Source organism: Martes martes (assembly GCF_963455335.1).
Source record: "Martes martes genome assembly, chromosome: 13".
In the NCBI taxonomy this organism is placed as follows: Eukaryota; Metazoa; Chordata; class Mammalia; order Carnivora; family Mustelidae; genus Martes; species Martes martes.
In genome coordinates, this window is record NC_137901.1 from 65,312,116 (window position 1) to 65,325,342 (window position 13,227).

The 13,227-nt window shown below is 52.9% G+C and overlaps 1 protein-coding gene across 1 annotated transcript in view; it reads right to left on the reverse strand.

Annotated features, from left to right (window-relative positions):
- The window catches only part of BCR (BCR activator of RhoGEF and GTPase), a 122,175-nt gene extending 109,273 nt beyond the window's left edge, over nucleotides 1–12,902 (reverse strand). Inside the window, exon 1 of the mRNA XM_080822043.1 lies at nucleotides 11,495–12,902. Within this exon, the coding sequence (XP_080678169.1) occupies nucleotides 11,495–12,806 (1,312 nt within the window). The 5' untranslated portion in view covers nucleotides 12,807–12,902. The remainder of the gene's footprint in view (nucleotides 1–11,494) is intronic.
- Nucleotides 12,903–13,227: the final 325 nt, after the last annotated feature.

The window sequence follows — 13,227 nt, forward strand, 5'->3', positions numbered from 1 at the left end:
CCTGCCCGCCCGTGTACCCCACAGCCCCACTCTCTCCACAGAACCCTGAGACCTTTCTCACATCACGGTATTTCAAGTGCCTGCTTGTCCCTGCTCCCACCCTGGTCTGCAGGCTCCTCATACCCTGGCTAAGGGTTGAGTCTGAACCAATCTTCCTACTTCCTAGAACAGGGGAGGGACAAACCCTCCCGAAGAACAGTGTTTCCCTGCCACCTTTGCCTCTTAAAAAATCGAATGCTCACCATTACTGAACTCTGCACATAGTGGTCAAGACAGTACATTTTACATTATGTGTCATTCTTTTCCACAATTTAAAAAAAAAAAAGGCAACAATGAATACACTGAATACAAGGGAGAGAGAAGGGATAGGTGAGACGGCAGATCCTGAGCAACAGGGGTCAGTGTCCTCTCTTTCTTCCTTCGTGGGGGTTTGAAAATGGCAATGCTTTCTAAATTAAGAAAGCAACTGTAATAAACAACAACAAAAACGCACCTATAACATACATTTCCAGGGTTAAAGACTCTGCCTTCGGCTCAGGTCATGATCTCAGGGTCCTGGGATGGAGCCCCACATCGGGCTCTCTGCTCGGCGGGGAGCCTGCTTCCCCCTCTCTCTCTCTGTCTGCCTCTCTGACTACTTGTGATCTCTGTCAAATAAATAATTTAAATCTTTAAAAAAAAATAAATTTCCAGTAACAATCCCATACCTCCAAATATGAATACAGACGCATTCACCCATGTTCCCACAGGAAAGTGGAAAACTTTCAGAAATCAACATTCATGAAAGAATCACATTTTCTGGTCTAGGGTCTAAGATTTAGGCAAACACAAATACCACTTTTGCACACAACGGCTGGCATGCACCACCCCCCGCCACCCCCAAGAGTGAATGTGCTATGCTGAGCATCATCAGCCTAAGATAATTTACAAGTCAGGCTACTGGGACTTCCAGCCGACCGGAGGATGGCCAAGTCCACTGTGGCAACCACCTCTCCTTGGAGGAGACCAAGCATTGCTACTCCAGCCTGTGCATTCCCCTGCCTTGCATCACAGCCGCTCCGTGACACCAGGGAGGGTCACAAGACAAAGATCTCCCTAACTATTCAAGTACAGAAGAAGTTCAAACAAGTGGATGGTCTTGAGTCTTTCACCTAAAACCTCAGCTATGGGGGTCCCCGCTACTTGTCCACAGGGGCCCCTACGAGAGAAAAATGCAAAACTCTGCAAACGCAGCAGATGCCCAGAGCACCGGCTGCTCTTCTCCCTTGAGCAGAGGCCTCAGTGAGCTCAGTTTCTGGGGGGCTTGCTGTCTATCCAGCTGCCACCCAGGCCTGGCACCAAAAGGCTTAAGAAACTGAAAACATTGTGCTCTGTGAAACAAACCAGACACAAAAAGACAAGTGCTGTATGAGTCCACGTATATGACATCCTGGAGCAGAATAGTTTCTGAATGATGGGTGCCAGGGTTTGGGGGTTGGAGGGGGTTGGAAGCTGTTGTTTAATGGGGACAGAGTTTCAGCCTGGGACGATGAGAAAGTTCTAGAGATGGATAGCGGTGATTATTGAACGGCGTGAAAGTGCTCAATGCCAATGAACTGGACACTTAATGGTTTAAATGATACACTGTATGTTCTAATATATCACCACAATAAAAAAGGGGGGCACCTAAGGAAAGACCACAACCTTCAAGGTCTGTGAATGGAAAACGCTGCCTCTGAACAAGCAGGTTCCTGACTGACAGACTATGACATGGAGCCTCAGGCTGGAGGTTGAATCAAGTTCTGGTGAGGCCAGCCAACTCTTAGCCATAGCTTGGCTTCTGGCAACCCATTCCCCCAGGGCCCTCCCCCAAGGAAAAGGAGGCGCCACCCATCCCTCCAGAACCTCCACACACAGGTCTCTCAGGCCTCAAGGTCTGACCGGGACCCCCATGAGCCAGTAGAGTGTGCCCAGGCGGTAGTAAGGGCCCGGCCAGCCAGGTACCAAAACACCTTCTAGAATATTATTCGGCTACCAAAAGGAAGGAGGTGTTGGTGCATGCTACAACAGAGATGAACCCTGATACCTTATTCTAAGTGAAAGAAGCCAGATAAAAAGGCCACATGTTATACAATTCCATTCATGTGAAATGTCCAGAAAAGGCAAATCTAGGGATGCCAGGGAGGCTCAGTTGGTTAAGCATCCAACTCCTGGTTTTGGCTCAGGTCACAGTCCCAGGGTTGTGAGATCGAGCCCTGAGTCCGGCTCTGTGCTCAGTGGGGAGTCTGCCTGAGATTCTCTCTCTCTCTCCCTGCACGCATGCTCTCTCTCTCTCTAAATAAATAAGCGATAAAATAAAATCTTAAAAAAAAAAAGGCAAATCTACAGAAAGTAGACTGCTGGATGCCAGAGGCTGTGGGAGAGACGGGGTCATGGTACCTGATGGGAGCAGTCTCCTTTTGAGGTGATGAAAAATTTTTCTAAAATTAGACAGTGGTGATGCTTGCATAACCCTATGACTATGCTAAAAAACACTAAATTGTACACTTTAAATGAGTGAATTCTGTGGTGTGAATTCTACCTCAGCCATTTTTTAAAAAAGACTTTAAGTGCGGAGCCCCATGCAGGGCTTGATCTCACGACCCTGAGACCATGACCTGAGCCAAAATCACGAGTTAGATGCTCAACCAGCTGAGCCACCCAGGCACCCCTCTACCTCGGTCACTTAAAAACCACCACCACAAGGTGGGAATGCAGCTCCTGGTTTACAGGGGGTCAGTGAGGGAAACCAGACAACCACCTGCCCACCATCCCAGGCACCAGATGGGATGGAAACTACATTTGCCCCCAGATCTTCAAGCAAAAGACTTTCTGGAGCTCTCAAAAGGAGCATGTCCCCAGTCGTGCTGCAGGTCTGATGGCCCCAGCCTCTCAGGGAGGGGGTGAGGTGTAGCTGGGGAACAGCAGATGGCTGTGGTCATCGTGGGCCACCCTGATTTCCCTGACGCTCTGGGGAAACCTCACACAGCTCTTCCCCACGCCCCATTGCTCACCACCTCAGAGGCAAACTGCTGTGCCCCCCCCACCTCAGAGGCACACTGCTGGGGCCATGCCCAGCTCTCCAATATCCTCCCCAACTATATACACCAGGCAACGCCCTCTGGTCTATAAAGCCTTAGGAAATCTGCAGACACAGCCTGTATATGCCAAAGCATTAGTAATTTCCAGAGCTTCCCATCTTCCTCCTTTTTTTCCTATTAAAATAAGAAAGTCTGCAGTTTTTATTTCCTCTCTTGAGGCTTTACAATCACTAAAAGTGAGAGCGATGTGGTTTTAAGCCTTCCCTCCACAAACTTAACGGGGGTGGGGGGGCTCTAGGAGAAAAATCAAGAGGTCTCACTTTTCTTCCAGTCTCTAGCTTTGAGGCCCCCCAAAGCCAAAAGACCTTGCAATGGGGAACACTGCAAGAGGAACTCATTCTATCCACCATGGGGGTAGATATGTCCCAGGAAGGAGGGCTCAGCAACATGGGTGTGCAGCCCCAGGTTCTCTGGGCTGATGGAACCTCACATCTGGGGCCCTGAGGCAGAAAAATACATGCTGCATATTGCATATGCAAGAACTCCACTCAACCCCAGAGGACACACTATGAGAAGGAACAGAGGGGGCCCACGGCCATGGCAGACCCCTGGGACCCCTGGAGCTCATACTGGGCACTCTTGCTGAGCCAAGTGAGTAAAATGGCCTGCCCCTCCTGAATTATGCATTTCTCCTTTAGAATCTCTTGCTAAGTGGTGTGCAATCAACCAGCATTAGATGCCCGAGGGGGCAACTCCATAAGACCAGAGAGGGGGCCAGACCCCCGGGGACCACCCACTCTGTGCACTCAAGTTCCTTCAGAGCCTTCAAAGGAGGGGGTCATGGTCTTCAGGCTGCAGAATCAATGCCCTGCACAGGACTACACCCTGGGTCTACCTTTATCGTCTGCATTCTTGCCCCAAACTAGGCTGACGTATGTTGCCTCTAGATTGCTTCTGGAATATCCACTTTGTCACTTACAAGGATATGTGCGTAAATGTTGTTCCTGCTCTACTGGCATTCCAACTAATCCCAGCAGCATATGTTAAAAGGAATAGATCAGGCCTTTAAAATGAGGTGAATCTTCAAAGGCTCTTCTTAAACCAAAAGAGGCAACTTGAGTGAAGGATCCCCCTTGGGCTGCTCCATCCCTGACTGCAGCAGCAAGTCTTTCTCCCTCTTCTTCCACGGTCCTCTGGAGCCTCCTGGCCAGCCAGAGACAATTCCTTCCTTGTGCTCCCTGGGCCACGTACTGACCCTCCGTGCATGTGGCCAGCCGTCTCTATTCCATCCTTCCAGCTGGGCCTTGTCCCTCTGTACCTCCTGGAACCTGCTCCCAGCAGAGCATCCTCCGGCCTCCCCCCTCAGCTCTTGACCACTGGGTGGAAAAGGCAGACAGACGAGCAGCGGCCTCCAACGTATTTGTCCTCTTGGTCCCCTGCTGATACCTTCCTGGACCTGCCCAGAGGCTGGGACCGGATGATGCCTATCACAACACTAAGGTTTATGTGGCTGTCTCCCCAGCAGACCGAAAATGACCTGCTGGGAAGCCTGTCTCCTGAAACTCCGCACCATTCCTGTTTGAAACGTGTTTGCTGAATGTCCCTCCACCTACTGAGGGAGGAGATCACTCTGTGCCCACACTCCTGTGATTGGCATCACTCTACGGTCTGAGGAGAAAGGCCAGCACCAGCCCCTCCACCAACTGCCTGACCTTGGGCGGACGAGTCTGTCTCACACCCCCTCAGACCCGGTCAGCTGATGGCATATAATTAAGTTAATGATCTTGCTCCAGCCATGTCACAAGAATGTTTCACGGGCACATGAACCAGTCTCCACCAAAGTTGTAGTTACCACACAAGTGGGGCCTCACAGTCTTCCTACAGCAGCACACCTCGGCAGGCAGGCGCAGCTTTGAACCCGCCAGCCATGTCTCCCTTGGGCACCAGCAGACATCCCTATGCACAGTCATTTTGCAAGGTCACCATTGCAAGTGCTAGAAACCAAGACAGCTAATTAGCAGGCCCCCGTCTGAGGACTCAGGAAGCTCACTAAGGTTGAGCCTGGGAAGACCAAGGCTGAGCAAAGAAGGAAAAACAATCTCCAGATAATTTCCTTCCTGGGGAAGTGGTATCACTGGGATCCCGAAAATCTGATGTTGATTATCTGACGGGGTTGGGGGAAGCAGGATTAAAAAGAACCAGGGAAGGGTCTGAGCAAACAGAGACCCCACAAATGGGGTCTCATCCTGTCTTTGACCCACAAACATCCATAATACCCAAGACACGGGCGGATCCACATGTGCTCAGGACACCACTCCTCACACATGGTTAAGAGCCTAGAGTGAGGCACATCCTAGGACACCGAGGAAGGTAGGATCCTGTCTTAAGGCTCTCACTTCCCTGGAGAAGGAAGCCAGTCAGACACAGGATTAACAGGAAATCGCTGCAAAAATACAGTGAAAGGAAGATACATAGGGAAGATGCCAGGACATCAGAAAGGTCTTAGTTTTTATTTTAGAAAGGTGTTAGTTTTTATTTTACTTTTTTTCTTAATTAAAAAAGTTATTATTATTATTATTTTGGTGCACGTGTTAGTTTAAAGACAAGGCCCTTTGGAGATTAGCCTCTCCACAAATCCACGAATAAAAGCAAGAGAGAACTTCCACGGAGATGAGGCCTGGCACACAGTAGATACTCAATAAACACTGCTGGGTGACTGAATGGGGAGAGGTGGCTGCCTTGCTAACACAAAAGTAGATAAAGAAGAAAGATATGGGAAGCACCATGTTCCTAACCTAGAATTTTAAAGGGAAAAAAAAAAATCAAAGAATCGAAGAAAAGAATCCTAGCAATGACAGGGTCCAACCGCTAACTTCTTCGGCAAGGCACGAGGTATGGTAACCGTGAAGCAGGAAGACAGAGTCCTCCTGACGCCAGGCTTTGTTTTCTTGGCTCTGCGAGGCTGCCGCAGCACCAAACACATCCCTCAAGTACCTCCTAAAACATGGCTGGTGAGGCCAGCACAAGCACCATCTCTCTCTGTCACAGCAGCCTTTCCGGTGCTGCCCAATGAGACACTCACTGAGTGTTGTGGGCTGAACTGTATCCCCCCCACACCCAGATCCATATGCTGAAGCCCCAATCGCCAAGTACCTCAAAACATGACTGTATTTGGAGATGGCAGGGTCTTTAAGGAGGTGATAAAGTTAAAATGGGGTCATTATGGTAGGCCCTAACTCAATATGCCTTGTGTCCTTATAAAAGGAGGACATCTTGGACAGAGAGACACAAGGGGAGCAGGAGCACAGAGGGATGACCATGGAAAGAGGCAATGGGGGAGGAGGGGACAAGCAGGGAGGCATTTGCAAGTCAAGCCAAGGAGAGAGGCCTCCGAGGAAACCAACCCTGCCGACATCTCGATCTTGGACTACTAGCCTCTAGAAACAAAGAAAAAATAAATTCCTGTTATTTAAATCACTCAGCCTGTTGTATTTTGTCATAGCAGCCCTAGCAAACTAATACCCGGGGCCACTTCAAAACGTGGGTGTGAAAGCCAAGGAAGTAGCACCATGACTAATAGGTGTTTTCCTAAACATACCTATTAAGGACCAGAAATGGGAATTAAGGATGAGAACACTGCTCCCGGCAACTTCAAAACCCTACTTGAGTGAAATCAACCAGACACGGAAGGACAGCTATTATGTGACTCCACTGACATGAGGGACCTAGGATAAGCCAACTCACAGGGACAGAGAGAAGAGCGATGGCTGCCAGGGACTGAGGTAGAGGGAAGATGAGTTAGCGCTGAGTTCAGTTTCCCAAGACGAAAAAGTTCCGGCTATGGACGGTGGTGATGGTTGCATAACCATGTGACTGTACTTGATGACACTGAATTATAAACTTAACAACAGTTAAAATGACACATCTGGTTATGTATGTTATACCCCAGTAAAGAAACACAAACCTATCACGTTACATAAGTAACATTTTAACTTAATTTACTCCATTGTTTTCAAAACAAAGCAAAACAAAACAAACAAAAAACAAAAATCCCCAAAACAAAATCCTACGTCATGGTATCCTAGTCAAGGAGAGGGACCCTAGTGGGATTATAATGTAATTAATTAAATGCACCGCCACTACCTCCTGAACCTTGATCTAAAAGGCAGCCGTGGAGGTGCCTGGGTGGCTCAGTCAGTTAAGCATCTGACTCTTGGTTTTGGCCTGGGTCATGATCTCAGGGTCATGGGATCAAGCCCTCTGTCAGGCTCTGCACTCAACCGGGAGTCTACTTGACATTCTTTTTCTCCCTCTCCTTCTGCTCCTCCCCCCACTCATGCACCTGTGCTCTCTCTCCAAAATAAATACATAGATTAAAAAAAAAAACCCAAAAACCCAGGGCAGCTGCATCAAAACTCAGGCCTATTGTTTGACAACCTGAGCACACTTGAAAATGCCTATCCATCCACTGTGAATGAGGAAGTCCCCAAAACCACAACAGTCAGCTGCACCCTGGGCTTCAAGCATTGCCATGTCTTCTCCCGACTGGACCAAGAATATGGCTCCCACAAATGCTTTGTCCTAGTGAGGGCCACAGTCACATAAACAGGCCCGCAGGACTCCCAGTCAAGAAGGGGAGGTGGCTACTGAAGCCAGAAGCAACAAATGAGGTAAAAGGGAGGAATGGGGAAGGCACATTGTCCTGGACCCACACAAAGCAACAGCACTCCCAGCTAGCTCCTTCCTTAGTGAAGGGTTCCAGAATATTTCATTCTGTTCCCCAAACAAGGAAGCCATCCATTCTGGAATCAGAAAACCCTCATAAAATTTGAACTAGACTCCACTTCCACCCTGTTGATGACTTAATGGTCTCAGACTCCACCTGGTTGGTTCTGTCCACCCTGCGTCTGTTCATGGAGAGGAGACTGTAGTCAGTTCAAAGGGGACCACAGGGTCTGATTTAAAGAGATGATGATCAAGCCAGTGCAAGGCCTGAGTGACCTTTTCCTGGCCCAGAATTACTCAGTCTAACTGGTGGCTGGTCCATTCAATCACCCAAGGGAGAAACAAAGCACTGATCATTCTGGTGACTACACACTGGCGGAATTCAAAGACCAAATTAAAGTGCTTAACAGAGACGTGAAAACACAGGGCAGCAACTCGTATGAGAGCCCATAAAGTAACACAGGATCTGGGGTCCGGTCTCATGACTGATACTTGGAAAGGGACGGAGGGACAGCCGGGACACTGATCAAGAATTCCTCAGACTTGTAGGGCACCTGGCTGGCTCAGTCAGTGGAGCACGGGACTCTTATTCTCAGGTCTGTAAGTTCGAGGCCCATCATCCCGCCTTCAAAACATGCAGAGCCTGTGCTACCACGTGGCTAACCTTGGGGAGATGCTGCTAAGTGAAATAAGCCAGATACAGAGAGACAGATCCTGTATGACTCTGTTTACAAGAAGTACTAAGAGTGGTCAAATTAGGAAACAGCACAGTGGCGGTTTTCAGGAGCTCAAGGAGAGGAAATGGGAAGCTGCTGTTCAGTGGGGACAGTTTCAGTTGAAGAGGAGGAAAAGAGTTCTGGAGACGGAGGGTGGCGATGGATACACAACGGTGTGAATGTACTTAATGCCACCGAGCTGCACATTAAAAATGGTTCAAACGGGTTAAAATGGTGAATTTTGTTACATATATTTTATTATAGTAAAGAAAAAAAAAAGCAGTTCAGAGCCACAGGGGCCTGACATGGGTGCCCCCAAGCCTTTGCTCGCGCTGATCTCAGGGCGCCCAGCTTCCCCCGCCTGCTGCCACTGGACGTGTGCTGACAGGCAAGCCCTCTCTCCAGCACAGCTGCCTCCGGAAGCTTCCCTGATCTCACTCCCTCTGAACACATAAGTGCTGTGTGTGTTCCCGTCTCCCATCAACGTGGAAGGTCCCAGACGGCAAGAACCATACTCCCCTTCTATGTAGCCCACAATGCAGAAAGGGAAGGGCTTGCCCACAGCAGGGCTCACAGCTGATGGATCCTGAGTGTGCAGAGGGGAAGGACCCCCGGGCCAACCCAGTCAGGATTTTCAGGTGCGGTGCAGGGCGATTCACAGAGTACTCTCAGGGGGCCATATTCGGGAAGGAATGGATCTGCACTCCTACAGGGACTTGGAACCCCTGGAATCCCAGCTCTGCTACTTCCTGGTTTTGTCCTTACCTATGGTTGGGCAGACCCACCACGGGGTGATGGAAGAACATGTGAGGGGCCCTGCATGAAAGCACGCTGCCGCCATGCCTGGCACACAGATGTCATTCCAGCGTCTTCCCTCCAAAGCCAGGGGCCCTCAACTGAAATACACGAGAGCACCTCATCCAAAGGGATTCTGAAGCCATGAGAGCTGGGCCTCCGTGTCTGCTGCTGTGAAAAATTAGGGTGCTTCCACTCCCTCCCACACTGTGGTTTTCCTCACTGTCCCTCTGCAGGGCACAGCCCTGGCCAGCAGGTCCCACGGCCATCTAAAGAACATCAGGAAACAGTCCAGAAAGAGACAGATGGCTTTGCCAGCACAGGCTCCCTTCCTTCGCCTCCAGCCACAACGCTCAGAAGAGTGCTGAGTACAGAGCTGAAAACCAGTTTTTAAAACCTAACAGGAGAGAGAACATGGGGCCTTGAGGACATTCAGACAAAGATCCAGAAAATCCTAAGAGTGGGGTCTAAGTTGTAAAATTCACCCCTCAGCCATTTCCTGAGAGCTTGCCCTGAGTTACACACAGAGCCAGGGTCCCACACCTGCAGCAGCTGTGTGAGAGGCTGGATGGAGCTGCTGATGAGAAGGGAAGAGGGACTGAAAGGCAACCTACTGGAACACATTTGGTCTGACCAGCCCCCACTTTCTGGAAACTCAGAATTCACCATCAGCAAGAGAATACCATTTCAGATCCTAGGTCTCCAGGAAAACCTCTCATTTTCTCTATTTTAATAATGCTCTCCCACATCCTGGCATCGAGGGCCAGTTCAAGCTGGCTCACTCAGTCGACAGCTGGCCAGGCAAGGATGGTGCCCAGTGACCACAGGGCAATCCTCTAGACCCCAGGGGAGCTAATGTGCCTGTAAAGCAGGCTTCTAAATACTACAGCCTTCCACCCCCCAGCGAGGGACCTAAGGGATGCAGCTGGGTCAGGCCACAGGTCTGAGCAGCAAGCCATAGCCACCCCCAGCTGGAAACGTAAATCAGTAACTGGATGTCTCTAAAACACACACAACAGACCACCAATCACAAAAAGGCCACTTGACAGAGCCAAAAATAGCCTTACTTGTTTCAAGAGGATTCTGACCATGGAAGCACATACAGCTCCATCAGCAGAAAAAGAAAAATCAATGGAGCAGAAAACTGGATCAGCCCAAAAGGGACCAGGACACCAAGAGTCCTCCCACAGCCTCACATCCAACCCCCGACGAGCCCATCGAAGCCCCAAACCCACCCACCCTCTCCTTACTCCAATCTTACAAACCATGCCTGGACCCCAAAACCCATCGTCCCAGAAGTTCTATACACAACCCCACAGATTTAATCTTAGGGCCAAGGGTCACACCATGGATTAGGAGGCCAAAATGAGCACCAGTGTACAATCATCCCTGCGAAGACAAGGAGGCAAGAGTACATGGAAGGATGAGAAAATGGAGCTGGGGTAAGAGGCACACAGGAGACTATGGGTGAGTAATGATGGGTATGTCACCCATCAAAGCCAGGCAAATCAGAAAAGGTGTGGCTCTGCTTCAGCCCTGGATAAGATCTTCACCCCGTGGATTTTCAGGGGCCCACTGAGTCAGAACTGCCTGTCACCTCACTTCCCCCTAATTCTTATTTTCACCTGCTCTGACTTGCATTTAGGCTGCTGGTTAGCAAGCAAACCTGACACTTCTATGGCTTGGGAGCAGCTAACAACATCTTAGCTTCCCCATTAGTGTCTTCCAGGACAGGAACAGTTGGGGCGGCGGGGAATTCCCGAGACACAGATCAATCCCCACTGAAAGTACCTGATCTAGAAGGCAGAGATGGCCCCCTCTGAATACTACCCCCACTGCCTAGATGGAGTGATCAAAGGGTAAGGAGATTACTGTCCAGGGCACCCTGGTCTCAACCCACAGAATCGTACAAGAAGCACACTGCTCTAGAACCAAAGGAACAGCCACCTACCATGCCCACACACTGCCCCTCCCAACCCAATCCCAGTCCAAAGACTGGGAATCTGCATTCAGGAGGAAGTGGGGGATGGCCATTTGTTCAGGTGTAGGATCAGCAGGAATCCTTCCCGTTCACAACAGCGTGTGGACAGTCCAAAGAAGTATCTACCTGTTCCTCCCGGGGTCATCGGACCCCTTTTCTTTTCAATGGTTTCCAGCCAGGGTACAGGTGTGCCCACCCAAGCTGGTGGAGGTACCCACCTGCGTCTCCATGGAAGGTGCCATCCTGAGGCAGCCTGCCGGACAAGCTGTCCCCATCACTGGGCCAGATCTGCCCCGTCTTGCGAACACCCACGATGGTGGCCTCCGACACGATGACCTGGCCCTGCCGATGCCGCTTCTGGCACTGCGGGGTCGGGGGGCTGCTGCTGTCAAAGGACTGCTGCGAGTTCTGCGAGGGTGAACGGCTCTTGTCTCGAAACATACGGTAGGTGGTGGGGCTGGGGGACACACGGCTGGACTGGCCCGAGGAGAAGTCCTCCTCACTGGAGGTGAGGTTCTCATTGGAGCTGCAGTCCGGGGTGTAGCCACCTCCGCTGTCCTCAAAGCTCCGAGGGGAGTAGGACCTGCGGGGCCAGGTAAGGCGCTTCTCCTGCTCTGAAGTGCTCTGGCTGCGCAGGAGGGGGCCCTTGCCCTCCCCTTCCATCATCATGCCCCCGACGTAGATGCTCTGGTAGGGCTGGTACTCCAGGGGCGGCCAAGGGGGCCTGCTGCCGCCATTGGCGTTGATCAGGTTGTCCTTCAGGAAGTGGGGGTTCAGCTCCGCGTCCTCGTAGTCGCCGTCGAGGCCGCAGCTGCTCTCTGAGGATCGGCCCCGGTAAGAGGGCCTGGGTGCGTCCCCCAGGCCCGACCCGGGGCCGTGCTGGGACTTCTTACGTTCCATCTGCATCGCCTGGCTGCCTAGGGAGCTGATCCGGTCCGACACCTCTTTGTCGTTGACCTTCACCAGGCCGCGCTCGTGGTGAAACTCGACGTTCACGTAAAAGGGCTTCTCGGCGTCCGCCGCCCCGGGCTGGCCGTGGCCCTTTCGGATCCTCTCAAAGTTGGACCTGAGCGCCGCCACGCTGGTGGGGGGGCCCCGGTCTTCCCGGTCTGCGGCCGCGGCGGCCCCTGGCCTGCGGGCGGCCGCGGGCCTGGCCTTGCCCGGGGAGCCCTCTCCGTCCGGCCGGGCCTCGGGCTCCTCGGCGGGGGGCGGGTCGGCGCCGTCTGCTGGCGCGGGCAGCGGGCGCTGCGCGGACGCGCGGGGCTCGGCGGCGCCGTCGGGGGGCTGCGCGGCGCGTCGGAAGCCCCAGCGTTGGCGGTCGTAGCTCTTCTTCTCCTTGGCCAGCAGCGTCTGCAGGTAGATCATGCGGAAGCGCTCCTGGTTCACCTCCTGCTCCAGGCGCCGAATCGAGGCCTTGCAGCGCTCCAGCTCCTGCTCGATGTCGCCCACCGTGCGCAGCTCCATGCGCGGGGGCTCGGAGTCCGGGAACTGCGCCTTCCACGCCTCGGCGAAGCCCACCGGGTCCACCATGGCGCGACCGTCCTCACCTGCGCCGCCCGGCTGCGCACGGGGCCCGCCTCAGCGGCGGAGAGACCACTTCTCCAGGCCCGGCCCGGGGCGCCGGGCGGCCCCCATGGCCCCGCGCGGCGGTGGCGGTGGTGGCGGCAGCGGCGGCGGCCGGCGAACAATGCCCGCCCCCTCCCGGGTGGCAGGTGAGGCGGCGGGCTCGGCTCCCCCGGGCGGCGCGGGGCGCGGGGGAGGGCGCGCGCGAGGGGGGCGGGCGCGCGCGAGGGCGGGGGAAGGGCGCGGGGCTGCGCGCGTCGCTATTGTGTGCGGGGCTCCTCCGCGCGCCGCGGCGCGGGCGCTGCCCTCTCCTCGGCCCGGCGCCGCTAGCCCATGGCCGCCGCCCGCGCTCCTCTGGTCTCTGTCCCGCGCCGCGTCCCGGCCGCCG